At 44.7% G+C, this 25,938-nt stretch overlaps 2 protein-coding genes across 28 annotated transcripts in view; both read left to right on the plus strand.

Annotated features, from left to right (window-relative positions):
• The window catches only part of LOC307204974 (immunoglobulin lambda-1 light chain-like), a 181,748-nt gene that overhangs the window by 88,690 nt on the left and 67,120 nt on the right, over positions 1-25,938 (plus strand). The gene's annotated exons all lie outside the window — the stretch shown is intronic.
• Positions 1-25,938, plus strand: part of LOC307204961 (immunoglobulin lambda-1 light chain-like) — a 139,707-nt gene that overhangs the window by 54,623 nt on the left and 59,146 nt on the right. For 3 of the 17 annotated variants that reach the window (XM_079957175.1, XM_079957171.1, XM_079957173.1), the window contains exons 1-2: positions 14,406-14,503; positions 14,695-14,992. The exons of 10 other annotated variants lie outside the window; for them this stretch is intronic. In XM_079957175.1, the coding sequence (XP_079813301.1) occupies positions 14,458-14,503; positions 14,695-14,992 (344 nt within the window). In that variant the 5' untranslated portion in view covers positions 14,406-14,457. Of the gene's footprint in view, positions 1-8,662; positions 8,745-8,949; positions 9,248-14,405; positions 14,504-14,694; positions 14,993-23,851; positions 23,931-24,030; positions 24,323-25,938 lie in introns of those variants that run through there. 4 more of the 17 variants (XM_079957176.1, XM_079957172.1, XM_079957174.1 and 1 more) reach the window with 4 other exon arrangements.

Below are 25,938 nucleotides of genomic sequence, written 5' to 3' on the forward strand. Positions count from 1 at the left end.
GCAGATGAAGCAGTTTATTTTTGTTGTGACTTGGAGCTTGGCAGTGGCACGTTCCACAGTGGTATAATCTGATGGGGAACTGAGACAAAAACCTTCTCTCTTCTTTCTTACGTGTGTAGAATCCTGAATCATTCAAGAGCATAGCTGCACATGAATGAGTTTTGTCAGTTTTCGACAAGAACAAGCATTAAAAGTTATCAAGTTATTTAGACTAAAGAATCCTATTGGAGATATGACCTTGCATTAAATATCTGACACATGTCCCAATAAACAATGCTCTTCATGTTTTCACTGGCTTTGTTGGCAATAAAGCCACTTCCGACTTAGAAAGGAGTTGGGGTTGCGGGCTTCACCCTCCCACCATGCTCTCAGCCTCCGTGCGATTGAGGGAATCCCCAACCGCGTCATCCCCTGGCCAGCCAATCGGCTGGCCTGGGGGGGCGTGGCCTGCTCCATTTAATGCAGGCACGGCCAGGGATCTCCCTCTTTGCCGCTTCCAGCTGCTCCGGTTTCCCGCCCTTTAAGGTTTTCGTCCTTGACCTTGCTATGGACCTCGGTTGGTCACCGTTAAGGGGCCTGGTAGGAATTTTTCCCACTTGGCAAATTGGCACCAGCCACTTGGGTTTTTCTCCTAAAGGTAAAGGTAAAGGTAAAGGTTAAAGGGACCCCTGACTGCAGGCGGAAATGTTGCACAACATTCCCCATATTTGATATATGTACATTCCACAGAGACATTGTGTACCACTGCGCAAACATGTACATCACCTTATATTAAGTCAATGTAGACTTGCTCCCATCTCGTGAACCATCTGGAGAGGTTTGTGAATTCCCAAATAAAACACAAATTGTGTTTGGGGTAAGACTTACGATACATTGGACAGAATATAGTCTAATGAAAATCATTCTCTTGCTCTATTTCAAAAAGTCACTATGGATTCCCAACTTCTGGTGGTGGAAAACTTAAAGACCAAGGACAAATACTGTCCACTAGACCTCTACAGTTGGTCCTTCAGATTCCCCCCAGGACTACCTTGGGGGACTCTATGTGGTGATGTGTTTTATGTCAATTCACAATGTTAAAGCCAATCCTGTTGTATTTGAGAGTCCTTCCCGCTTATTCTGCTGAGTTAGGTTATGCACATGTGTCCCAAACTCCTGATGCCACCATGGATTATTCCTTCCTTCCTTCCTTCTTTCTTTCTTTCTTTCTTTCTTTCTTTCTTTCTTTCTTTCTAATATGATTTTTATTAAATTTTCTGTTTTACAATTTCAACCACACATTTTACATCCTTAAGATATCAATGACTTCCCTTCTTCTATTTCCATGGTTCATTTTACATATCTTAAATCCCTGCATATTTTACAAAAAAACTATACCAGTCGGTTTTTCATTATTAAATCCATCAAAACTTATTTACACTGTTGAATTTATCTTCATGCTGCTAGCATTTTCAGCGATACACAATTATTTCCCATATATTCAATAAACGTTTTCCCAATATTCTTTAAACATATGTTCTTCTTGTTCTCTTATTCTATTTGTTAAGTCTGCAAGTTGTGCATTTCTGTCAACTTAAGTTGCCAATCTCCTTTGTTTGGATCTCACTCATTTTCCATTTGGGGGCTGACAAAACATGAGCTGCAGTAAAGGTAAAGGTAAAGGTACCCCTGCCCGTACGGGCCAGTCTTGACAGACTCTGGGGTTGTGCGCCCATCTCACTTAAGAGGCCAGGGGCCAGCGCTGTCCGGAGACACTTCCGGGTCACGTGGCCAGCGTGACATCGCTGCTCTGGCCAGAGCCAGAGCCAGAGCCAGAGCCGCACACGGAAATGCCGTTTACCTTCCCGCTGGTAAGCGGTCCCTATTTATCTACTTGCACCCGGAGGTGCTTTCGAACTGCTAGGTTGGCAGGCGCTGGGACCGAGCAGCGGGAGCGCACCCCGCCGCAGGGATTCGAACCGCCGACCTTTCGATCGGCAAGTCCTAGGCGCTGAGGCTTTAACCCACAGCGCCACCTGCGTCCCATGAGCTGCAGTAGTAGCATACATAAACAATATTTTTCTGACACCTGGGAATTTCAGGCTGGATTATCCCCAACAGAAAGGATTCTTGGTTTTTTTTGGGGGGGGGGGGAGGAAGTAATTTTAAACATTTTTTTCGATCCATTATAAATCATTTCCCAATACTCTTTTACCATTTTACATGTCCACCAAATATGAAAGAACGTTCCCTCCATCTCTTCACACTTCCAGCACTTATCTGAATCTCTCCTGGCCAAAGTGAGAACCACCCACAGCACCATTGTGAAAATAATATGTCCTTTTTTCATTGGTTTCACACAAACACAAGCAGTGAAATAAAGAGGTTTTTGCAGAACCAATCAGCACAGAACTCATTTGTATGAAGAAGCCGTTTGGTATTTCTGGGGGAATTCAGAAAGGAGGGATAAAATCCCACCGCAGTCTCTTGTAGAAGGGAAGGTTATTTCCGTTGCACAGGCCACCATGGCCTGGACTCTGCTTTCCTTGGCACTTCTAAGCTGTTGGTCAGGTAACAGTGTGGTGTACACACTGCAAATAGGACAACATCAAAGCTATTTCCATTATGTGTCTATTTATTATATGAGCCTAATGCTGCTTTGATATTTGAAAGCATGAAGAAATGTACCCAAATCATGGTTTCCCTTTTTCTTTTTGTGAAGGTGCCACTTCACAACCAACTTTGACTCAGCCTGCCTCTGAGTCTGTCGTCTCTGGGCCAAACTGTGAAAGTCCAGATGAAAAATAAATACAGAAAGCTGAAATATATGTCAGGAACATTGTAAAGTACAATACACAGTAATAAAGGCAGCCTGGGTAGGCCATTCAGGTTGTGCCTCACTGCTTCATTTTGTGCCCCACTTGCTACTCCTGAGTCGCCCTGCCCTTGCATGAAGTCTTGGGTTTACAAATTTGGGAGAGGGGAGACTGCAGCACTGGGGAGCGGGCTGGCTGGTGAGGCCCCATAGATGTAGAGGCCCTAGGTTTCAGCATACTTAAATCCAGCACTGGATCAAGAGATTGCTTTTTGAAAATTGCCTGGGGGGGTGCATTTGAAACCAGCCGCAAGTGGCCTTCAGGCCAGACTTTGGACATGCCTGCTCCAGTGTAAATCAAGGTTCCAGCACTCTTCTTTATCCAACCCATCCATGCTGGCATTCCCAAGGGATAGTGTGGAATAGTGGTTGGATTAGGACCTGTGAAACCATTCCTGTTATAAATCTTCAAGTGACACTGGCACTAACTCTAGAGGGCCCTGGATGCCAGGGCGCCCACAGTTTTTGTGGGTGCTCAGCACCCACATTGCGGGGCTTTGTCATGGCTTCTGGTTTCTACTGGATGTTGCATCGGAACCCCAACGCATCCTCCAAGGCCCCATCCAAGGCCCTGCAATGCCTCTGAAGCGACTTCTGGTAGAAACAGGAAGTCATGTTGGAGGCCCTGCTGAGCTTTGGAACGCAACTTCCTACTTCTGCCTCTTTTGTGAAACATTTGCTTCAAAGATCTAATTAGTGCCTTAATTCAGATCAAATTAGTGCCTTAATTTCTTTATTTCTAAGGTGAATATTTTATGGAGAACCATTCTACATATGATTTGGGTTTTTGACACAAGGAGAAACTGTTGGTTCTGCTTCTCTTCATTTGAGAGACAATGACTTCAAGAGTCACCTGCATTGTGATATGAGTTCATCAACAGATGGTTTTTTTCGTTTGAGTCTTACTCATGCATGGAATTCAAGTGCCTGTACACAACTTTCTCTGCTTTATTATATGTTCTGGGTTGTTGAATCATCCAGTCATCCATCCTTTTTGAGATCTGGTTCAAGCTCTCTCTTCTCCATCCACATTTACATTATGATCCCCGCACTTTGGAAACTTCAGTAATTTTGGATTACATGGGACAGAGATGGGCAACTTTGAGCCCAGCAAGCAAGAAGCATCATCAACATTCAGGGATATGTTCAAGTCAGGCAAAATCATTGGGAGCCACAGCCCCATGTCAGTAAGGCCTGAAGTGGGCTTGTTCTGAGCAGGTCCTGAGAAGGAAATACCTGAAGGAGCATCTCCACTCCCATTGCTCAGCATGGACCCTGAGGTCTTCTTCCGAGGGCCTTCTGGCGGTTCCCTCACTGCAAGAAGTGAACTCACAGGGAACCAGGCAGAAGACCTTCTTGACAGTCGCTCCCTCCCTGTGGAACACCCTCCCATCAGATGTCAAAGAAATAAAGAACTGCACTACTTTTAGAAGACATCTGAAGGCAACCCTGTATTGGGAAGTATTTAATCTTTGACATTTTACTATTTTTTGTGTGCGCACTGTAAGCCGCCCAGAGTGGCTGGGGAAACCCAATCAGATGGGCAGGATACAACAACAGCAACAACAACAATTCTGGGAGGCCATATTCTGCCCCTGGGTCTACAGTTCCCCAATCATGTCCTAAACAATACAAAGAAGCTTTCATGCAAAATCTGTTCTGTGGTCATCTTCTGGTTGTTCCCTGTATTTCCTCATATTCTTTCTAGCAAAGCCAATGGGTTTCGAGGTATTTGCATAATTGCTCGTGCCTCATTTTCCAGGTGATTTAAGGGGGTGGTAGGGAGGTGCCACAGGATTAGAGATCTGTTTGTGGGATCCACCCTCCTTTTGACATTCACCATGGCCTGGATCCTTGTTCTCATCACATGTCTCAGTTACTGTTCAGGTATGTTTGTGGAGACCTAATGTATTATTTGACTTGACTTCTGTTACTTTTCACAAGAAGATAATAATTTTCTGAAATCTGAGGGCACAGAAAATGATGCATGTACCAGCAAGAAAGCTATAGTCTTTCCTAATATTTGAGAACACTGGAAATGATTCATGTGCTTTTATTTGATTTTTCTTTTTGCAAAGGTGTCACATCGCAGGCGACGTTGATCCAGCCTGCCTCTGAGTCTGTGCTCCCGGGTCAAACTGTCAAAATTTCCTGCTCTAGAAGTAGTGGCAGTTTGCATACTTATAGCTGGCATCAACAGAAAGGTGGACAGGCTCCTCGTTTTGTGTTCTATGCTACCAGCACCCGGGGAGACGGGATCCCTAATTGATTCACTGCCTCCACCTCTGGGAACACTTACTATTTAACCATCTCCAATGTCCAGCCAGATGATGAGGCAGTTTATTACTGTGTTGACTGGGTGGCAGGCAGTAATGTGTTCCATGGTGGTACAATCTGATGGGGAACTGATACAAAAACCTCTCTCACACACTTCCCCTAGAGTTTGCAAACAAGGATCGCTCAGGAGCTGACTTACACCAGAGAAGAATGACAGATCAAGTTGATGGATTATGCTGAAATCGTTAAAATGACCAGAAGAATCAGAAATCAAGAAGGCCAAGAACAGTGGGAAAGGGACCACAAACCGCCTCACTCATCCCACCTCTGAGAACACTGTTTATTTGCAATTTCCAACCTCCTGGCTATATTGTATTCTCCTCAGGGGTGTCAACCTGAATAAAACATTCAGCTGTTCACAATTATTTCCCACATATTCAACAAACTTTTTCCAATCTTCTCTAAATGTATGTTCTTCTTGTTCTCCTACTCTAAGTCTGCAAGTTGTGCATACAGTGGTATCTCAGGTTACATACGCTTCAGGTTACATATGCTTCAGGTTACAGACTCCAGACCCAGAAATAGTGCTTCAGGTTAAGATCTTTGCCTCAGGATGAGAACAGAAATCGTGCTCTGGCGGCGTGGCGGCAGCGGGAGGCCCCATTAGCTAAAGTGGTGCTTCAGGTTAAGAACAGTTTCAAGTTAAGAACAGACCTCCAGAACGAATTAAGTACTTAATCCGAGGTACCAGAGTATTCTATCAGCTTAAGTTGCCATTTTCTTTGGTTAGGATCTGAATTGTATTCCATTTGGGGGCTAACAGAACACGGGCCACAGTAGTAGCGTACATAAATAACCTTTTTTGGCACCTGGGAATTTCAGTCTGAATTATCCCCAACAAAAAGGACTCTGGTTTGGGGGTGGGATGGAGGAAAGTACTTTTAAACATTTCCCCCCATTCATTATGGATATTTTCCCAATACTATTTTTCCCTTTAACAAGTCCACCACATGTGAAAGAACGTTCCCTCCGCAAATACATGTCTGAGTTTAGGTGTATTACTATATACACTGTTATATGTGTAACGTTATACAAAATATATATTCCAGGTTTCCAAAAGGAATTAGCATCTAAACTGATACGTGCGACACCGCATAGCTGTATCAAAAATGAGTATGAACTATGTAGAAGAATAAACAGATTCACACATTTACAATATACATGTGTGTGTTCACCGCCAATAAACTATGATCCTTCCACAACAATACAAAGCAGGACCGCCCGTGAATGTTTTTTTCAAGCACAACTTCACACAACCAAAGTTGAACACACCCTTTCTTCCTGGTGGGGAAAGCAAGGTGAATGTGAATGCATAAAGGTAAAGGTAAAGGTACCCCTGCCCGTACGGGCCAGTCTTGACAGACTCTGGGGTTGTGCGCCCATCTCACTTAAGAGGCCAGGGGCCAGCGCTGTCCGAAGACACTTCCGGGTCACGTGGCCAGCGTGACATCGCTGCTCTGGCGAGCCAGAGCCGCACACGGAAACGCCGTTTACCTTCCCGCTGGTAAGCGGTCCCTATTTATCTACTTGCACCCGGAGGTGCAGGCGCTGGGACCGAGCAGCGGGAGGTGCAGGCGCTGGGACTGAGCAGCGGGAGCGCACCCCGCCGCATGGATTCGAACCGCCGACCTTAACCCACAGCGCCACCTGCGTCCCCTGTGAATGCATAAGACTGTCTAAACAAAATAAAATAAAAATTCCTTTCAGTAGCACCTTAGAGACCAACTGAGTGTGTTATTGGTATGAGCTTTCGTGAGCATCCACACTTCTTCAGATTCTTCACACAAAAAGCTCATACCAATAACAAACTCAGCTGGTCTCTAAGGTGCTACTGGAAGGAATTTTTTTCTTTTGTTTCGACTACGACAGACCAACACGGCTACCTACCTGTAACTAAGACGGACTAGATTGTGATTTCAGTATTTTGCTTCGAAATGTGATGCAGGCATTTTGTGGTGTCTGCTGTTCTGCCTTTAACCTCCAGGGGACAATGTTGGGCCACCTACCTGTTTTATAAAATAATAGTGAATTATATTACGAAACGGAAAATTGTTACAAAAACTGAACTGTTGGGGTGAAGCGAAGCGTCAGAATGTTTTTTCTTATGCCTGACTACTTGCTTAGGAGACATTTGCATGAGGAGCAGTGCTGATGAGCCACTCCCCCCCCCCCCCTGTAATCACAGTTTGCAATGGAGAGAAGTTTCCACTGCAACCTGCACAAAACTTCAGAGTTCGGGAGCTGATTTTATTTCTTAATTCCCACCTTTGTTGTGAGTCCCAGAATCTGAGAAAGGAGTAGGTGGGTTGGCTTCTTTCAACAAGGAGTGCTTAAATATGTTTGCATATTATTATTATTTAAAGGTAAAGGGACCCCTGACCATTAGGTCCAGCCATGGCCAACTCTGGGGTTGTGGCACTCATCTTGCTTTATTGGCCGAGGGAGCCAGCGTACAGCTTCCGGGTCATGTGGCCAGCATGACTAAGCCGCTTCTGGCGAACCAGAGCAGCGCACGGAAACGACGTTTACCTTCCCGCCGGAAGCACTTTGACGTGCTTTCGAACTGCTAGGTTGGCAGGAGCAGGGTCTGCGCAACGGGAGCTCACCCTGTCATGGGGATTTGAACCACCAACCTACTGATCAGCAAGTCCTAGGCTCTGTGGTTTAACCCACAGAGCCACCTGCGTCCCTATTATTATTATTATAATTAAGCATCATCAACATTCAGGGATATGTTCAAGCCAGGCAAAATCATTGGGGGCCACAGCACCATGAAAGTGAGGCATGTGACATGAAGAGTACATGTTCTGAGCACGTCCTGAGAGCCACAAAAGGAAATATCTGAAGGAGCTTCTCCACCTTCCGTTGCTCAGCCCAGACCCTGAGGTCTTCCTCCAAGGGTCTTCTGCTGGTTCCCTCACTGCGAGAAGTGAGGTTACAGGAAACCAGGCAGAGGGCCTTCTTGACAGTGGCACCCTGCCTTGGGAATGCCCTCCCATCAGTTGTCAAAGAGATAAAGAACTACATAACTCTCAGAAGACATCTGAAGGCAGCCCTGCAATGGAAAATTTATGTTTGACGGTTTTCTATTTACTATGTCTTTATGTAAACTGTTAGCTGCCCAGAGTGGCTGGGGCAGCCCAGCCAGATGGATGGGTTGTTGTTGTTGTTGTTGTTGTTGTTGTTGTTGTTGTTGTTGTTGTTGTTGTTGTTATTTTGGGAGGCCATATTCAGCCCCTGGTTCTACAGCTCCCCAATCATGACCTAAAAAATACATAGAAGCTTCAATCTTCTGTGAAAACACCCCCTTCATGCAAAATCTGTTCTGTGGTTGTCTTCTGGTTGTTCCCTGTATTTCCTCATATTCTTTCTAGCAAGGCCAACGGGTGTCGAGGTATTTGCATAATTACTTGTGCCTCATTTCCCAGGTGATTTAAGAGGGTGGTAGGGAGGTGGCACCAGACTAGAGATCTGTTTGTGGGATCCACCCTCCTTTTGACATTCACCATGGCCTGGATCCTTGTTCTCATCTCATGTTTAATTTACTGTTCAGGTATGTTTGCGGAGACCTAATGTATTATTTGACTTGACTTCTGTTACTTTTCACAAGAAGATAATAATTTTCTGAAATCTGAGGGCACAGAAAATGTTGCTTGTACCAGCAAGAAAGCCCTTTGTCTTCTACAATAGTCTTTCCTAATATTTGAGAACACTGGAAATGGTTCATGTGCTTTTATTTCACTTTTCTTTTTGCAAAGGTGTCACATCGCAGACAACATTGATCCAGCCTGCCTCTGAGTCTGTGCTCCCGGGTCAAACTGTCAAACTCCCCTGCTCTAGAAGTAGTGGCAGCTTGTATGCTTATAGCTGGTATCAACAGAAAGGTGGACAGGCTCCCCGCTTTGTGTTCTATGCTACCAGCACCCGGGGAGACGGGATCCCTGATCGGTTCACTCCCTCTGTCTCTGGGAACACTTACTATTTAACCATCTCCAATGTCCAGGCTGAAGACGAGGCGGATTATTACTGTCTTGACTGGGTGACAGGCAGTAATGTGTTCCACGGTGGTACCATCTGATGGGGAACTGATACAAAAACCTCTCTCTCACACTTCCCCTAGAGTTTTCAAACAATGATCACTCAGGAGCTGACTTATACCAGAGAAGAATGGCAGATCAAGTTGATGGATTACGCTGAAAAAGACCGGAAGAATCAGAAATCAGGAAGACTAAAATGTTAATAAGGGATGGGGGGAAATTATGATTTATCTTAAAAACCATTGCAGACATTTAAAATCATCAGTGGGATTGGAATAACACATGTATTTGAAGGGTGAATTTTGGACACAATGGAGAAATAAAAGATTTGGATTATCATAATAGATGCAGGAGGAAATTATTAACAAACGACTCACAAAGGGGAGGGGGGAGGCCAGGAGATGCTTTGGAATCTTGTTTCTATGTTGTATGTTGGATTTGTGACTGTAAAATGTTAATCTGAAAAACCAAATGAATGAATGAATGAATGAATGAATGAATGAATGAATGAATAATGTCAGCTCCTCTCCCTAGACAGGGCCAGTCATGAAGTGGTTTGGGCAAGAGCATAGATTTTGTGGGTACTCTGAAAGACAGGGATGGGGCAACTGCAGAGGTTGAGTACCTCCATCTTCTGCAATGATGCTTGACATAAGGAATTTCTTTCAATACTGTTACAAGAGAGCTGGACCGAATCATCACTATATATTCTATATAATGTCAAGAGCAGGGTACCAACTTGAATAAAATATGGGGAGGCAGGTAAGCCCTGCCTAACTGATCACAAGATGCGACACACACACACCTCATTTGAATGGCAATGCCCATCAATGGGGGGAGGGGCGTCAAACATTTTATTGGAGGGAGGGCAAAGGGACTTCAGCCCCTAGGAGTTAGCTCCTATGATTCCCCTTGTGGGTTTTTAATGCTATTTACTGGTGTTCTGCTGTAATCTGGGTTTTGGCTGCTTTCAGTTAGCCTTTTGATAGTTTTCAATACCGTTTACAGTGGTACCTCTGGTTACATACTCTTCAGGTTACATACGCTTCAGGTTACAGACTCTGCTAACCCAGAAATAGTGCTTCAGGTTAAGGATTTTGCTTCAGGATGAGGACAGAAATCGGGCTCTGGTGTGGCAGCAGCAGGAGGCCCCATTAGCTAAAGTGGTGCTTCAGGTTAAGAACAGTTTCAGGTTAAGTAGGGACCTCCAGAACGAATTAAGTTCTTAACCGGGGGTACCACTGTATTGTCTTTGTGACTTACTGGTTTTATTTAGGGAACTGTCGACAGGACATGATTGATCAGGGTGTGTAACACTGGCAAAATTTATCCCTTTTTTAGTACCTTCTGGGTAGGAGCTTGGAATTCATCTAATCCAACCACTTGCTGAATGCCAGAATCTTGCAAACCTCAGCATACCTGACAGGTAGCTTCCTGTCCATCGCTTAAATGCCACCATCGTGGAAGATCCCAGCATCTCTCAAGGTCGTTTGATCCACTCTTGAGCAGCTGTTACCATTGTGATACAGGGATGCAGGTGGCGCTGTGGTCTAAGCCACTGAGTCTCTTGGGCTTCCCAATCAGAAGTTCGGCAGTTTGAATCCCCACAACAGAGTGAGCTCCCGTTGCTCTGTCCCAGCTCCTGCCAACCTAGCAGTTTGAAAGCACGCCAGTGCAAGTAGATTAATAGGTATGGCTGTGGCAGGAAGGTAAACGGCATTTCCATGCACTCTGGTTTCCATTACAGTGTTCCGTTGAGCCAGAAGCAGTTTAGTCATGCTGGCCACATGACCTGGAAAGCTGTCTGTGGACAAACGCTGGATCCCTTGGCCCGAAAGTGGAGATGAGCGCTGCACCCCTTAGTTGAATTTGACTGGACTTAACCGTCCAGGTGTCCCTTAGCTGCTGCTGCTATTATTATTATTATTATTATTATTATTATTATTATTATTATTATTACAATTCTGAGGTTACCCCCAATGATTAGCTGAAATTTCTTTCCTTTGTGGAAATTGAAAGCAAAATGTCTAAACTTTATTTTGAAACACTATACAAATATGTTGTGATCCAGGTTTCAGACACAAGGGGGTGATGTTGATGCAGCGTCTCTTCATTTGAGGGAAGTACAGAGTCCCTGGACACCCAGGCAGCTGCAGTGTGAAATAACAGCTTGGTAAAATGTGTGTGTTTGGTTTGGGTCTAAATCCTGAACAGAACTCAAGTGGCCATAGACAAATTTTACCACCTTATCCTTTGTTGTTTAGTCGTTTAGTCGTGTCCGACTCTTCGTGACCCCCTGGACCAGAGCACGCCAGGCACTCCTGTCTTCTACGGCCTCCCACAGTTTGGTCAAACTCATGCTGGTAGCTTCGAGAACACTATTCAACCATCTCGTCCTCTGTCGTCCCCTTCTCCTTGTGCCCTCAATCTTTCCCAACATCAGGGTCTTTTCCAGGGAGTTTTCTCTTCTCATGAGGTGGCCAAAGTATTGGAGCCTCAGCTTCAGGATCTGTCCTTCCAGTGAGCACTCAGGGCTGATTTCCTTAAGAATGGAGAGGTTTGATCTTCTTGCAGTCCATGGGACTTTCAAGAGTCTCCTCCAGCACCATAATTCAAAAGCATCAATTCTTCACCGATCAGCCTTCTTTATGGTCCAGCTTTCACTTCCATACATCACTACTGGGCAAATCCATCAATTTCACTTTCTTTTACTTTCCTCATTTTTTCCATTCTCTCTCTCTTTCTCTCTCTTTGTAAAATAACTGCTAGATTTTCTCAGTAAGTTCACATCATATAGAACTCAATAAGCAGCTGTACATCAAGAGAAGAATTAAAAGAAAACGTTGTCAAAGCCAACAGTACAAAATACACATTGTTCCACAATATTATAGGGGAACTGCAAAGCCGGAGACCATGATATCAGCACTAAGTCCCTCCAGAACGATTTCACTTTGCCACATTTCCACATAACTTTGGTGAACATTTCTTGATGAGAATTCATCAGCATCGCAGTTTGAAATTTGCCTCATACAAACATTTTTGCAATGAATTTTCCCCTCATACACATTTTGCAAAACAATTTCCCTGGATAAAATGCACTTTTGCCTGCTATTTTCACCAACACATGCATTTATATGTGCACTTTATCCCAATATATGAAGTTTTTTTACACATTACTTGACCAGTGAAATGCATTACAAAATTTGCAGAAATGCAAATTTCAAGAGAATGGTTGTGTTTTAGCTCAGGTGTGAAACCATTCTCTTTATACAACTTCAAGTGACACTGGCACCAACTCTAGGGGCCCCTGAATGCCAGGGCACCCACAGTTTTTGTTGGTACTCAGCACCCATATTGCGGGGCTCTGCTGGTTTCTACCGGATGTTGCATCGGAACCCCAACGCATCCTCCAAGGCCCCGTCCGAGGCCCTGCAATGCCTCAGAAGCGACATCTGGTAGAAACTGGAAGTCATGTTGGAGGCTATGCTGAGCTTTGGAAAGCAACTTCCTACTTCTGCCTCTTTTGTGAAACACTTGCTTCAAAGACAAACCAGTTCAGATCTAATTAGTGCCTTAATTTGTTTATTTCTATGGTGAATATTTTATGGGGAACCATTGTACATATGATTTGGGTTTTTGACACAAGGAGAAGCTGCTGGTTCTGCTTCTCTTCATTTGAGAGACAATGACTTAAAGAGTCACCTGCATTGTGAAATATGAGTTCATCAACAGATGGTTTTTTTCTGTTTGAGTCTTACTCATGCATGGAATTCAAGTGCCTGTACACAACTTTCTCTGCTTTATTATATGTTCTGGGTTGTTGAATCATCCAGTCATCCATCCTTTTTGAGATCTGGTTCAAGCTCTCTCATCTCCACCCATCATAGCTGTCAAGTGTCCCTTATTTGAAGGGACAGTCCCCTATTCCAGCGCCATGTCCCGCTGCTGTCCCTTATTGATGGATGTCCCTTAAATGTCCCTTAAATGATGTGCCTTAAATTTCAAAGGAAGCAGCTCCTCTCCCTGCTGGCCAGGGAGGAGGGAGGGTCCAACTGTGTTGCTTGGCTGTGTTGCTCACCCAATAAGAAGTCTAAGAACGACTGGGGGGTGGAGCTTGCATGCCTTGTGTGTGGCTAGTTAATGCAAGCTGAGGGGTTTTTTGAATGCTGGACGCCATTTTGTTGCACGTGCTGCTGCAAACTTTGCAGTGCAAAGCCAGGCCGGGGAGCCATCTTAAGTTGAGGTTGCATAGGCCTTGTGGTGCATGTGATTCATATTCTATTCAGTTGAACCTGTGGTTACAAAGTTGGTTGGACAGTGTTCTCAAAGCTACCAGCATGAGTTTGACCAGAGTGCAGGAGGACAGGAAGACTGGAGTACCTGGAACAGGTGAGGCTGCAGGTCCCTTATTTTGGCTGCTGGTCCCTTATTCTCAAGGCTGCTGGTCCCTTATTTTCAAATCTGTAAGTTGACAGCTATGCCACCCATGTTTATATTATGATCCCCACACTTTGGAAACTTCAGTAATTTTGGATTACATGGGACAGAGATGGGCAACTTTGAACCTAGCAAGCAAGAAGCATCATCAACATTCAGGGATATGTTCAAGTCAGGCAAAATCATTGGGAGCTACAGCACCATGTCAGTAAGGCCTGAAGTGGGCTTGTTCTGAGCAGGTCCTGAGAAGGAAATACCTGAAGGAGCATCTCCACTCCCATTGCTCAGCATGGACACTGAGGTCTTCTTCTGAGGCAGAAGACCTTCTTGACAGTCGCTCCCTTCCTGTGGAACACCCTCCCATCAGATGTCAAAGAAATAAAGAACTGCACCACTTTTAGAAGACATCTGAAGGCAACCCTGTATTGGGAAATATTTAATCTTTGACATTTTACTATGCACTGTAAGCCACCCAGAGTGGCTGGGGTAACCCAGTCAGATGGGTGGGGTACAACAACAACAATTCTGGGAGGCCATATTTTGCTCCTAGGTCTACAGTTCCCCAATCATGTCCTAAACAATACAAAGAAGCTTTCATGCAAAAGCTGTTCTGTGGTTGTCTTCTGGTTGTTCCCTGTATTTCCTCATATTCTTTCTAGCAAGGCCAACGGGTGTCGAGGTATTTGCATAATTGCTCGTGCCTCATTTCCCAGGTGATTTAAGAGCGTGGTAGTGAGGTGCCACAGGATTAGAGATCTGTTTGTGGGATCTGCCCTCCTTTTGACATTCAACATGGCCTGGATCCTTGTTCTCGTCACATGTCTCAGTTACTGTTCAGGTATGTTTGTGGAGACCTAATGTATTATTTGACTTGACTTCTGTTACTTTTCACAAGAAGATAAAAATCTTCCAAAAATTGAGGGCACAGAAAATGATGCATGTACCAGCAAGAAAGCTATAGTCTTTCCTAATATTTGAGAACACTGGAAATGATTCGTGTGCTTTTATTTGATTTTTCTTTTTGCAAAGGTGTCACATCGCAGACAACATTGATCCAGCCTGCTTCCGAGTCTGTGCTCCCGGGTAAAACTGTGAAACTCTCCTGCTCTAGAAGTAGTGGCAGCTTGTATGCTTATAGCTGGTATCAACAGAAAAGTGGACAGGCTCCTCGTTTTGTGTTCTATGCTACCAGCACCCGGGGAGACGGGATCCCGGATCGGTTCACTCCCTCTGTCTCTGGGAACACTTACTATTTAACCATCTCCAATGTCCAGGCTGAAGACGAGGCGGATTATTACTGTGCTGACTTTGTGACAGGCAGTAATGTGTTCCACGGTGGTACCATCTGATGCGGAACTGATACAAAAACCTCTCTCACACACTTCCCCTAGAGTTTGCAAACAAAGATCGCTCAGGAGCTGACTTATACCAGAGAAGAATGGCAGATCAAGTTGATGGATTATGCCGAAATGGCTAAAACGACCGGAAGAATCAGAAATCAGGAAGACTAAAATTTTAATAAGGGATGGAGAAAATTTATGATTTATCTTAAAAACCACTGCAGACTTTTAAAATCATCAGTGGGATTGGAATAACACATGTATTTGAAGGGTGAATTTTGGACACAATGGAGAAATAAAAGATTTGGATTATCATAAAAGATACAGGAGGAAATTATTAACAAGAGGACCCACAAAAGGGAGGAGGGGAGGCCAGGAGATGCTTTGGAATCTTGTTTCTATGTTGTACAGTGGTACCTCAGGTTACATATGCTTCAGGTTACATACTCCGCTAACCCAGAAATAGTGCTTCAGGTTAATAGCTTTGCTTCAGGATGAGAACAGAAATCGGGCTCTGGCATAGCAGCAGCAGGAGGCCCCATGAGCTAAAGTGGTGCTTCAGGTTAAGAACAGTTTCAGGTTAAGAACGGACCTCCAGAACGAATTAAGTACTTAACCTGAGGTACCACTGTATGCTGGATTTGTGACTGTAAAATGTTAATCTGAAAAAGCAAATGAATGAATGAATGAATAATGTCAGCTCCTCTCCCTAGACAGGGCCAAGCATGAAGTGGTTTGGGCAAGAGCATAGATTTTGTGGGTACTCTGAAAGACAGGGATGGGGCAACTGCAGAGGTTGAGTACCTCCATCTTCTGCAATGATGCTTGACATAAGGAATTTCTTTCAATACTGTTACAAGAGAGCTGGACCGAATCATCACTATATATTCTATACAATGTCAAGAGCAGGGGGAGAGGGACCACAAATTGCTTCACTCATTCCACCTCTGGAAACACTGTTTTTTTGCAATTTCCAGCCTCCTGGCTATATTGTATTCCCCTCAGGGGTACCAACTTGAATAAAATATGGTGGGGGGCAGGTAAGCCCTGCCTAACTGATCACAAGATGCGGCACACACACCTCATTTGAATGGCAATGCCCATCAGTGGGGGGGGGGGGCGTCAAACATTTTATTGGAGGGAGGGCGAAGGGACTTCAGCCCCTAGGAGTTGGCTCCTATGATTCCCCTTGTGGGTTTTTAATGCTATTTACTGGTGTTCTGCTGTAATCTGGGTTTTGGCTGCTTTCAGTTAGCCTTTTGATAGTTTTCAGTACCATTGTATTCAGTACCATCCATGGATGCTTTCGAATTATGGTGCTGCAGGAGACTCTTGTGAGTCCCATGGACTGCAAGAAAATGAAACCTCTCCATTCTTAAGGATATCAGCCCTGAGTGCTCACTGGAAGAACAGATCGTGAAGCTGAGGCTCCAATACTTTGGCCACCTCATGAGAAGAGAAGACTCCCTGGAAAAGACCCTGATGTTGGGAAAGATGTAGGGCACAAGGAGAAGGGGACGACAGAGGACGAGATGGTTGGACAGTGTTCTTGAAGATACAAACATGAGTTTGACCAAACTGCGGGAGGCAGTGGAAGACAGGAGTGCCTGGCGTGCTCTGGTCCAGGGGGTCACGAAGACTAAACACGAGTAAACACCTAAACAACAACAACAGAGGCATCTTGTACCTGTGTTCAGTGTCATGTGTGAACAAGCCTATAGTCTCTCCTGAGTGTTGGTACATTCATATGGCAAGGAATGGAACTTGCATACCCAACAGGTGAGACCTGCAAGCAACAAAAGATTGCAGCATGCAGTTCAGAAATGGCAGAAAAAGATTGCCCAGATTTTCACTGTGATCCTAACCCTTTGAGATAAATTTCATTTTTGGATTGCCTTGGGAATTTCCAGCCAGGGCAGCAAGGGTCATTCTCACCATTCAATTATATATTCTAGTCAAGTCTGGAAGATTCCCGAGGGCCAGGCAGAGAGGCTGGAGGGCCGCATTAAGCCTCTGGATCTAAGATCCCACTCCCGTCCTAAACAAAATGTCATTCTTCTTTTAAACTGCCTAACGCATGCAAAATTATTTCGTTAGAAGTTCATCACATTTCCTGCCCCTAGCAAAGCCAATGGGTGTGGATATATTTGCATGAGAAGTCTTTCTTCATTTCATGTGGGATTTAAGAGAGGGGGAGGAAGGTGCAGCTAGATTAGAAAACCTTTATTCCTCTCAGCCTCAGCTTCAAATAGATTTCCACCATGGCAAAACTGTGTGTTCTATTCGTGTTTCTCAGTTACTGCTCAGGTCTGGTTGTGGAGGGAATATGGGGCTGGTGACCATGCTATTTGTCTTCTTTATTTATCGCTAAAACAGAATTAATACTTTTCCTGAAATTTGAGAAAACAGAAAATGATGCATAGTTGTTGTTTTTTCCCCCTTTTCTTTACAAAGGTGTTAGTTCACAGCACACATTGACTCAGTCAGCCTCCGAATCTGGGACTCTGGGACAGACCCTGATTATCTCCTGCTCTAAAAGTAGCAGCAGCAAGAGTGCATTTCGCTGGTATCAACAGAAACCTGGAGATGCTCCTCACTTTGTGCTCTATGGCACCAGCAACAGGGGAGAAGGGATCCCAGATCGGTTCACTGGCTCCGTCTCTGGGAACACTGGCTATTTAACTATCTCCAACCTCCAAGCTGAAGACGAGGCAGTTTATTACTGTTGCGTTTGGGAGGACACCAGTGGCTTCAAGTTCCACAGTGGTGCAATCTGATGGGGAACCGAGACAAAAAGCTTCACTCTTCCTCGCTGTAGCAGGAAACCTGAACCACACAATCACTTGTTTGAGCCTCAAAGGAACAGCTTGGCCAGGGACAAGCTTGAAGTGGTTAGGGCAGGAGGGCAAGGGCTATGCTGGAAGAGGATGGCAGAATATTGAGATGCTGGAAGAACTTAGAGGGCGCTTCTCTGACAAACTGGTAGAAGAAGCAGCGCTTGTGGGGGAAAAAAATAACCAATTAAAATGGGCATAAGGCTTGAGCTACAAGTACTCTTTTCTAACTGAATGGCACTGTTTTATTATGTACATAGAGGAAAACCAAAATAGTAACAACAACAACAATTTATTATCTATACCCCACCCATCTGGCTGGGTTTCCCCAGCCACTCTAGGCTGCTCCCAACAGAATATTAAAAACACGACAAAACATCAAACATCAAAAACTTCCCTAAACAGGGCTTCCTTCAGATGCTTTCTAAAAGTCAGATAGTTGTTTGTTTCCTTGATATCTGATGGGAGGGTGTTTAACAGGGCGGGCGCCACTACTGAGAAGGCCCTCTGCCTGGTTCCCTGTAGTTTCACTTCTTGCAGTGAGGAAACCGCCAGAAGGCCCTCGGCGCTGGACCTCAGTGTCCGGGCTGAATGATGGGAGTGGAGACGCTCCTTCAAGTATACTGGGCCGAGGCCATTTAGGGCTTGAAAGGTAATCACCAACACTTTGAATGGTACTTGGAAATGTACTGGGAGCCAATGTAGGTCTTTCAGGACTGGTGCTATATGATCTTGGTGACCATTCCCTGTCACCTGTCTAGCTGCCACATTCTGGATTAATTGTAGTTTCTGGGTCACCTTCAAAGATAGCCCTACATAGAACACATTGCAGTAGTCCAAACGGGAGATAACCAGAGCATGCACCACTCTGGCGAGACAGTCTGTGGGCAGGTAGGGTCTCAGCCTGCGTACCAGATGGAGTTGGTAGACAGTGGACTCTCCACAACCCATCGGCACAACCCTTCTTCCTCTGACCTGTGTTCTGTGTCCCACCACCATTCTCCTGGCTTGGAGCCTTCCCACGCTGATGCTTCCCTGAGGTGTCCCCCAGCTGTAGTCTCCCACCATTCTTCTTCATCTAGGCAGTCCCTGACATCATGACTCTTCACAAATCACACCCCTTCCTCCAAGGGGAACTTTCCAGGGGCTGTCTGCCAGTGGTGTGTATGTGTGTGTGTGTGTGTGTGTGTGTGTGTACCAGAGGCAAAACTGAGCAGATGTGACTCTTATTTTTGTACAACAGGTCACGCCCTTCATGCAAAACCTGTTCTGTGGTCATCTGAGAGAACTTCATCACTCTCAGTCTCATTACATTTCCAACACTTATTATTAGGCAAATGATATATTTTTGCAAGCTTGACTGGGGTCATGTACCATCGGTAGATCATTTTCATAATATTTTCTTTTAAGGCACTTTCTACCACCTTTGGTGGACCTGCCCAAAGGTTAAAGCTTTCTGGGAAATGATCTATAATGAAATTAAGAAGGTCCTTAAGTGGACTTTTCCTAAGAAACCAGAGGCTTTCCTCTTGGGCATGGTGGGCCAAATGGTGTCAAGGAAGGATAGGATTTTCTTTATGTATGCCACTACAGCAGCAAGAATTCTACTGGCAAAGTATTGGAAGACGCAAGAACTACCTACTCTGGAAGAATGGCAAACAAAGGTGATCGACTTTATGGGACTGGCCGAGATGACGGGCAGAATCCGGGACCAGGGGAAAGAGACAATGGAAGAGGACTGGAAGAAATTCAAAATATATCTTAAAAATAATTGTAAAATTGAGGAATGTTAAGATGTCAGGGGGTAAGAAGTAAAGAATTGCAGCAGTAAATAAAAAACTTAAGAAATTTTTGATGAAAGGGAATTAAGACAATGGACCTAAGGGTTGCTAAAGAATTATTAAATAAGGATGCAGGGTTGGGGAGGTATGGGGAAGTCAAAGAAAAAAGGGCATGAACCGATGAGCTTGAAGTTATACTGTTTTATATTGTTCTTTATTATTTGTGTGGAAAATTAATAAAAATTATTATAAAAAAAAAAGAGAGAACTTCATCACAGCTCTTCATAATGTCTCCAGAAAAGCCAATGGGTTCAGATATATTTGCATGATAGATCATCCCTCAGCTCCTGGGGTATATAAGAGACAAGTGTCCCCCTTCCCTCTTATAGATTAGAGAGCTGTTTGCCTCTGGGACTCACCTTCCTTTTGAATTTCACCATGGGCCAGATCCTTATCCTCTTCATTTTTCTCACTTACTTCTCAGGTATGGGTTATGTGGTCTAATGGGCTAGCAACAATTTCTCTATTTAGCACAGAAACAGAAGACGTTTGTGATATTAAGGAACAGAGAATGATGCATCGGTTTTTCTTTTTCTTTCTGCAAAGGTGTCGCTTCACAGCCGACATTGACTCAGGCAGCCTCCGAGTCTGTCTCCCCGGGCCAAGCAATTTAACTCTCCTGTTCTAAAAATAGTGGTGGAAGCTGGGGCAGCTTTCACTGGTATCAACAGAAACCTGGCCAGGCTCCTCGTTTCGTGCTCTATCATACCAGCAACAGGGGAGAAGGGATCCCAGATCGGTTCACAGGTTCTTATTCAGGGAACACTGGCTATTTAACCATCACCAACATCCAGGCTGAAGACGAGGCTGTTTATTACTGTTGTGCTTATGAGAACTCTGGTAGCTTCCAGTTCCACAGTGGTGCAATCTGATGGGGAACTGAGACAAAAACCTTCACTCCTCCTTTCTAGAGTGATGAATTCAAAATAGCTTGAGCTTGAAAGTGACAGTTCTTCTCCCTGGAAAGGGACAGGCTTGAAGGACAGCAAAATGAAATAAGAGTTCATTAACAGAAATGTATTTGGCTTGTGTCTTACACATGCGGTGAAATTAAGTGCATAATATTCTTGCCTAATCACACATTTTGGGTTGCTCAAGTAGCCAAATGTGTTTCTTGAATGGATTGTGGCTCATGCTCTTTATAGAAAATTTCTTTATGGAAATACACCATCAAATCTATTATCTGGGTGGAAATATAAAATAGACAGAGACTGATCGATTAAAACAAAAGCACCCAGGAGGTGACCTTTATTTACTGCTGCAGGACACCCCACCTGCCCTGTTGAAGAGAGAACACAAAAATACTTTATTATATAAATACATGAAACTACATAAAAGTACATTTCTATTGGTGAACTCACCATACATACCATCCTTTTTTATTTCAATCTTTACAGAGAGAGCCTATAGAACCCAGCCTCTTGGATAATGGCATTGTCCCGAGTGAATCTCCATCCCCTGTCTCTCCCACTTCCTCATTCACCATCATCATCACCTCCTTTACAGGTGCTGCCTTCAAACTTCCTCCATGAGGTTTGTGGCAGGTTGAAACCAACTAAGTGGAGCCCTGGATATGTTTCATATTTCAGCCCTGATAGCATCACTGACCAGATGTGCTGCATCTATGCACATTAAAAAATCAGTACAGGAAAACACATTATAAAAGATCATAATGGAAAATCCCATTGGTGACAGGTCATAGCTCTACAGCGCCATCTGGTGTTGTATGTTTATGATGCAGTTATAAAAATATAATTGATGAAATGGAGGCAGTGAGAGATTTTACTTTCTTGGGCTCCATGATCACTGTGGATGGTTACAGCAGTCATGAAATTAAAAGATGCCTGCTTCTTGGGAGAAAAGCAATGGCAAACCTAGACAGCATCTTAAAAAGCAGAGACATCACCTTGCTGACAAAAGTCCGTTAAAGCTATGGTTTTCCCAGTAGTGATGCATGGAAGTGAGAGCTGGACCATAAAGAAGGCTGATCGTTGAAGAGTTGATGCTTTTGAATGATGGTGCTGGAGGAGACTCTTGAGAGTCCCATGGACTGCAAGAAGATCAAACCTATCCATTCTTAAGGAAATCAGCTCTGAGTGCTCACTGGAAGGACAGATCCTGAAGCTGCGGCTCCAATACTTTGGCCACCTCATGAGAAGAGAAGACTCCCTGGAAAAGACCCTAATGTTGGGAAAGATGGAGGGCACAAGGAGAAGGGGACGACAGAGGACGAGATGGTTGGACAGTGATCTCAAAGCTACTAACATGAGTTTGAGCAAACTGTGGGAGACAGCGGAAGACAGGAGTGCCTGGCGTGCTCTGGTCCATGGGGTCACAAAGAGATGGACACGACTAAACAACTAAACAACAAAAGCTGAGTCCACAGTCAAGTTTCTCTTCTATATCTGCAAGATCTAAAAACCAGGCCATATCAATCAAATGTGTTTCCCGGAAAACCATGGTCTTACTCCAACTGCTTGAGCACTGAATATCAGCATTGGTTTTCATATGATATAACCTTCCTGTTCATGTTGAGCATAGCTATACAATGACTGCTTTTCCAGCTTTAACCTTTAAGGGGAGATGTTGGTCTATTTTTGGCAGATTAGTGGTTCTGAGAGCACCTGCTCCCTCTTGCACCTGTGATGTGAAGTGAAGCAGGAGAATGTTCACTAAGCATGGCTACATGTCTGACGCTTTCTGTTCACTCATGCACAGATTGGCATGAATGCAGCAAATATATCAGGTACAAGTACACCTTTGGCAGACAAAAAGAGTCGGAAAAGAATGTGCAAGTGCGTGAATAGATTAATTTCATTTCCTCATTTATTTCCTTTTTTTAAAAAAAAGTTTCATTCACTTTGGTTTCTGTTCTTTGGAGTGCATTTGGTGTTCTGTTTGATTGTTTCCCCCTTGAGAGCATTGCGTGGACAGGCGGAGTCCCCCACATCCCGAGTGCCCCCCCCCCGGTCATGTGGAATAACGATTCATGACAACGTGCTATGGGATTAAATTGGCCACAACTTTATTAAATTTCAAATGTGGGTAGACCTTGGCTCAGGCATTGGGCGTTCTCCCTCCCCAGTCCCCAGCCGGGGACCTAGGGAGCATCAGGGTTATCCAGTGTGTGTGGGGGGGGATGGGCCAGCTCTGGAGAACATATGTTCAAGCAGAGATAGACGCCCCCGTTACGCCGCTGCTGCAGGGGAGAGCAATGATGACCTCTCAGCGTACAGTCAAGGCCTCCCCTCAAAATCCCCTTTAATGGCGAATCCTGGTATCACCGCTGCAAAGAGGAAGATGGACAAAAGGATTCCGCCCAAGGCCTGATACCGCCAAAGTTGTGACGTTTTGCTACGGGAAAGGCGAAACCTGCCAATGCAGGGAAATTCCTTTCCGGCCCTTTGACAGCGACCTTAACGTAGCAGCGCCCGCATACCTGTGAAGAAAAGTTAACCTGCAAAACCTGTGAAGGAAAGTTAACCTGCAAAATAAGGCATTAACTGAGGGTGGGTAGGGTGGGAGAAGCTCTGGAGCCAAGTGAGGATTCCCAGGTAAGATCCTCCCTCTATTGTGTGGGCAGGTAATCCCTCCCGTACCTGGCCTGATCTCCTTGGCAACGCTTCCCCCCAGGTGGGATTGGACAACTGACTGGGGTAGGCGGAGACCTCCAGGTATCCCACCTGAGGGAAGGCGAAGCCAAGCCTATGCTGATGGAGCCACTCCAGATCCAGGGGCTGCGCGCGTCCACGCAAAGGGCGCCCCCCGTTTTATGCGGGGAGCAGTCATTAGTAACATAAGTAATACCTGCCTGTCTTTTATGTTTACATCTATCAAGTGCAAGTACACCGAGCAAAAGTCATTTGTTATTTCAACTTTACAAGAGAGAGTGTCTTGGGAAGTTTTTATAAGAGGGAAAAGGGAAGTAACTAAAAGGGCAATATACCCTGTCTCTCTTCTGTAAATGGGAAGCAAAGTTTAATTCTCACGAGATTCCCCTCCCCCCAAATAAGTGTTCACCCTTCATTTTCTACAGTGCCATAGCATGCATTTTACCCCCAGGGGTGGAGAGGAGGGTGTGCTGCGCTTTCAAGGGAAATGATTTGAATGTAGGGCGGGGTCAGGAGATTGAAAAGATTTAAGAGAGCAGAGAAACGGGTCTGAAACAGACACCTTTCTGCTTAAGGAAGGAGAGCTCCTCTGCGTTCCCATCATGCTCTGGGCCTGCCTCTTCCTCACTTATTTCTCAGGTAGGAGAGAAAAAAGTGTGTTTTGCTTTCATTCTTCTGTGTGACAGACCAAAGAGGAGTCTAACATATCATGAGATTTTTTCCCCTTTTTCTCTTTCAGGATCTTTGGCCCAGTATGTGTTGACGCAGCCCCCATCAATGTCCGTGTCTCCGGGACGAGATGCCCAAATCACTTGTTCTGGGAACAACATTGGGAGCAAATATGTGCACTGGTACCAGCAGAAACCCAGCCAGGCCCCTGTACTGATAATATACGAAGAGAGTAAGAGACCCACTGGGATCTCGGACCGAGTCTCTGGCACCAACTCTGGCAACCCAACCACACTGAGCTTTGCCGGAGCCCAAGCAGAGGATGAGGCCGATTATTACTGCCAGGTGTGGGACAGCAACACAGCTCACAGTGACACAGGCAGATGGGGAAGAGTGACAAAAACCTCTTGCTAAGAAAGGCAGTTGCTATCATACTGTGTCTTCAGAAGAGGGACGTTCCAGTGGAATTGAATTTCCTTGAAAGAGGCTTATTCTCACCCCCAAACCTCCACGTCTCCCAGAGTTACAGTTGTTGTTTCTCTACCTCTCTCCCTTGTTTAATGAGGGGAGGCAAATGAAGGGGGTTCACTGAGGTAGAGAATTTAGCATAGACTACAACAGTGCATTGGGACGCAGGTGGCGCTGTGGGTTAAAGCCTCAGCGCCTAGGGCTTGCCGATCGAAAGGTCGGCGGTTCGAATCCCTGCGGCGGGGTGCGCTCCCGCTGCTCGGTCCCAGCGCCTGCCAACCTAGCAGTTCGAAAGCACCTCCGGGTGCAAGTAGATAAATAGGGACCGCTTACCAGCGGGAAGGTAAACGGCGTTTCCGTGTGTGGCTCTGGCTCGCCAGAGCAGCGATGTCACGCTGGCCACGTGACCCGGAAGTGTCTCCGGACAGCGCTGGCCCCTGGCCTCTTGAGTGAGATGGGCGCACAACCCCAGAGTCTGTCAAGACTGGCCCATACGGGCAGGGGTACCTTTACCTTTACCTTTACAACAGTGCATTGGACATAGACAGCAGGTCCTTGCTGGGGCACAGAGAGGCTTACTTTGTCATTATTGAGAGCATTCTCACCCTTCTCTTTGGTCAAAGAAGATCCCAGAGTGGCTTACATACAAGAAATTGAAACCAGACACTTTGGAAAATGAGCGAGGTCCCAACCAAAGAAGAATGGCAACTTAAGCTGATGGAATATGCTCAGTTTGTGGACTTAACATACAGAATAAGAGAACAAGAAGAACATACATTTAGAGAAGACTGGAAAATGTTTATTGAATATATGGAGGAAAATTGTATACATTTGAGAATGTTGTCAGCATTGAGATAAATTCAACATTGTAAATAAGCTTTGATAGATGTAATATTGGAATACTGAATGGTTTTATTTAACTAAAATATGGAGGGATTTATGATATGCAAAATGAACCATGGAAAGAGAAGAAGGGAAGTCATTGATATTTTAAGAATATTTAAATGAGTATTCTAAATTGTAAAACAGAATATATATGTGTGTGTGTGTTTAAAAGTGGAGTATATATGTTATAAATGTATTAGGAGTGTATGTATTATGCTTAATGAAAACAATAAAAATTCATTGGGAGATAAATTCAAGAGTGCAAATAAGCTTTGATGGGTGTAATATTGGAATACTGAATGGTTTTGTTTACCTAAAATTTGCAAGGGATTTCTGGTATGCAAAATGAGCCATGAAAAGAGAAGAAGGGATGTCAGTGATATTTAAAGGATGTTTAAATGAGTATTCCAAATTGTAAAACAGTGTGTGTGTGTGTGTGTGTGTGTGTGTGTGTGTGTGTGTGTTTAAAAGAAAAAAAACACTCCTTGTCCACAGGGTTATAAGCTTGGATAAAAAGCATGACACACAAAGCAAAAGGAACAGGGAGGGAAGAGGAAAATATAAATCCAGTTCAGACACCAATGTCTAAACAGTTGCGCCTATAATGACCAGCTGGCCCAAAGCT

The sequence above is a fragment of the Podarcis cretensis genome, assembly GCF_951804945.1.
Source record: "Podarcis cretensis genome assembly, chromosome: 16".
Lineage (NCBI taxonomy): Eukaryota > Metazoa > Chordata > Lepidosauria > Squamata > Lacertidae > Podarcis > Podarcis cretensis.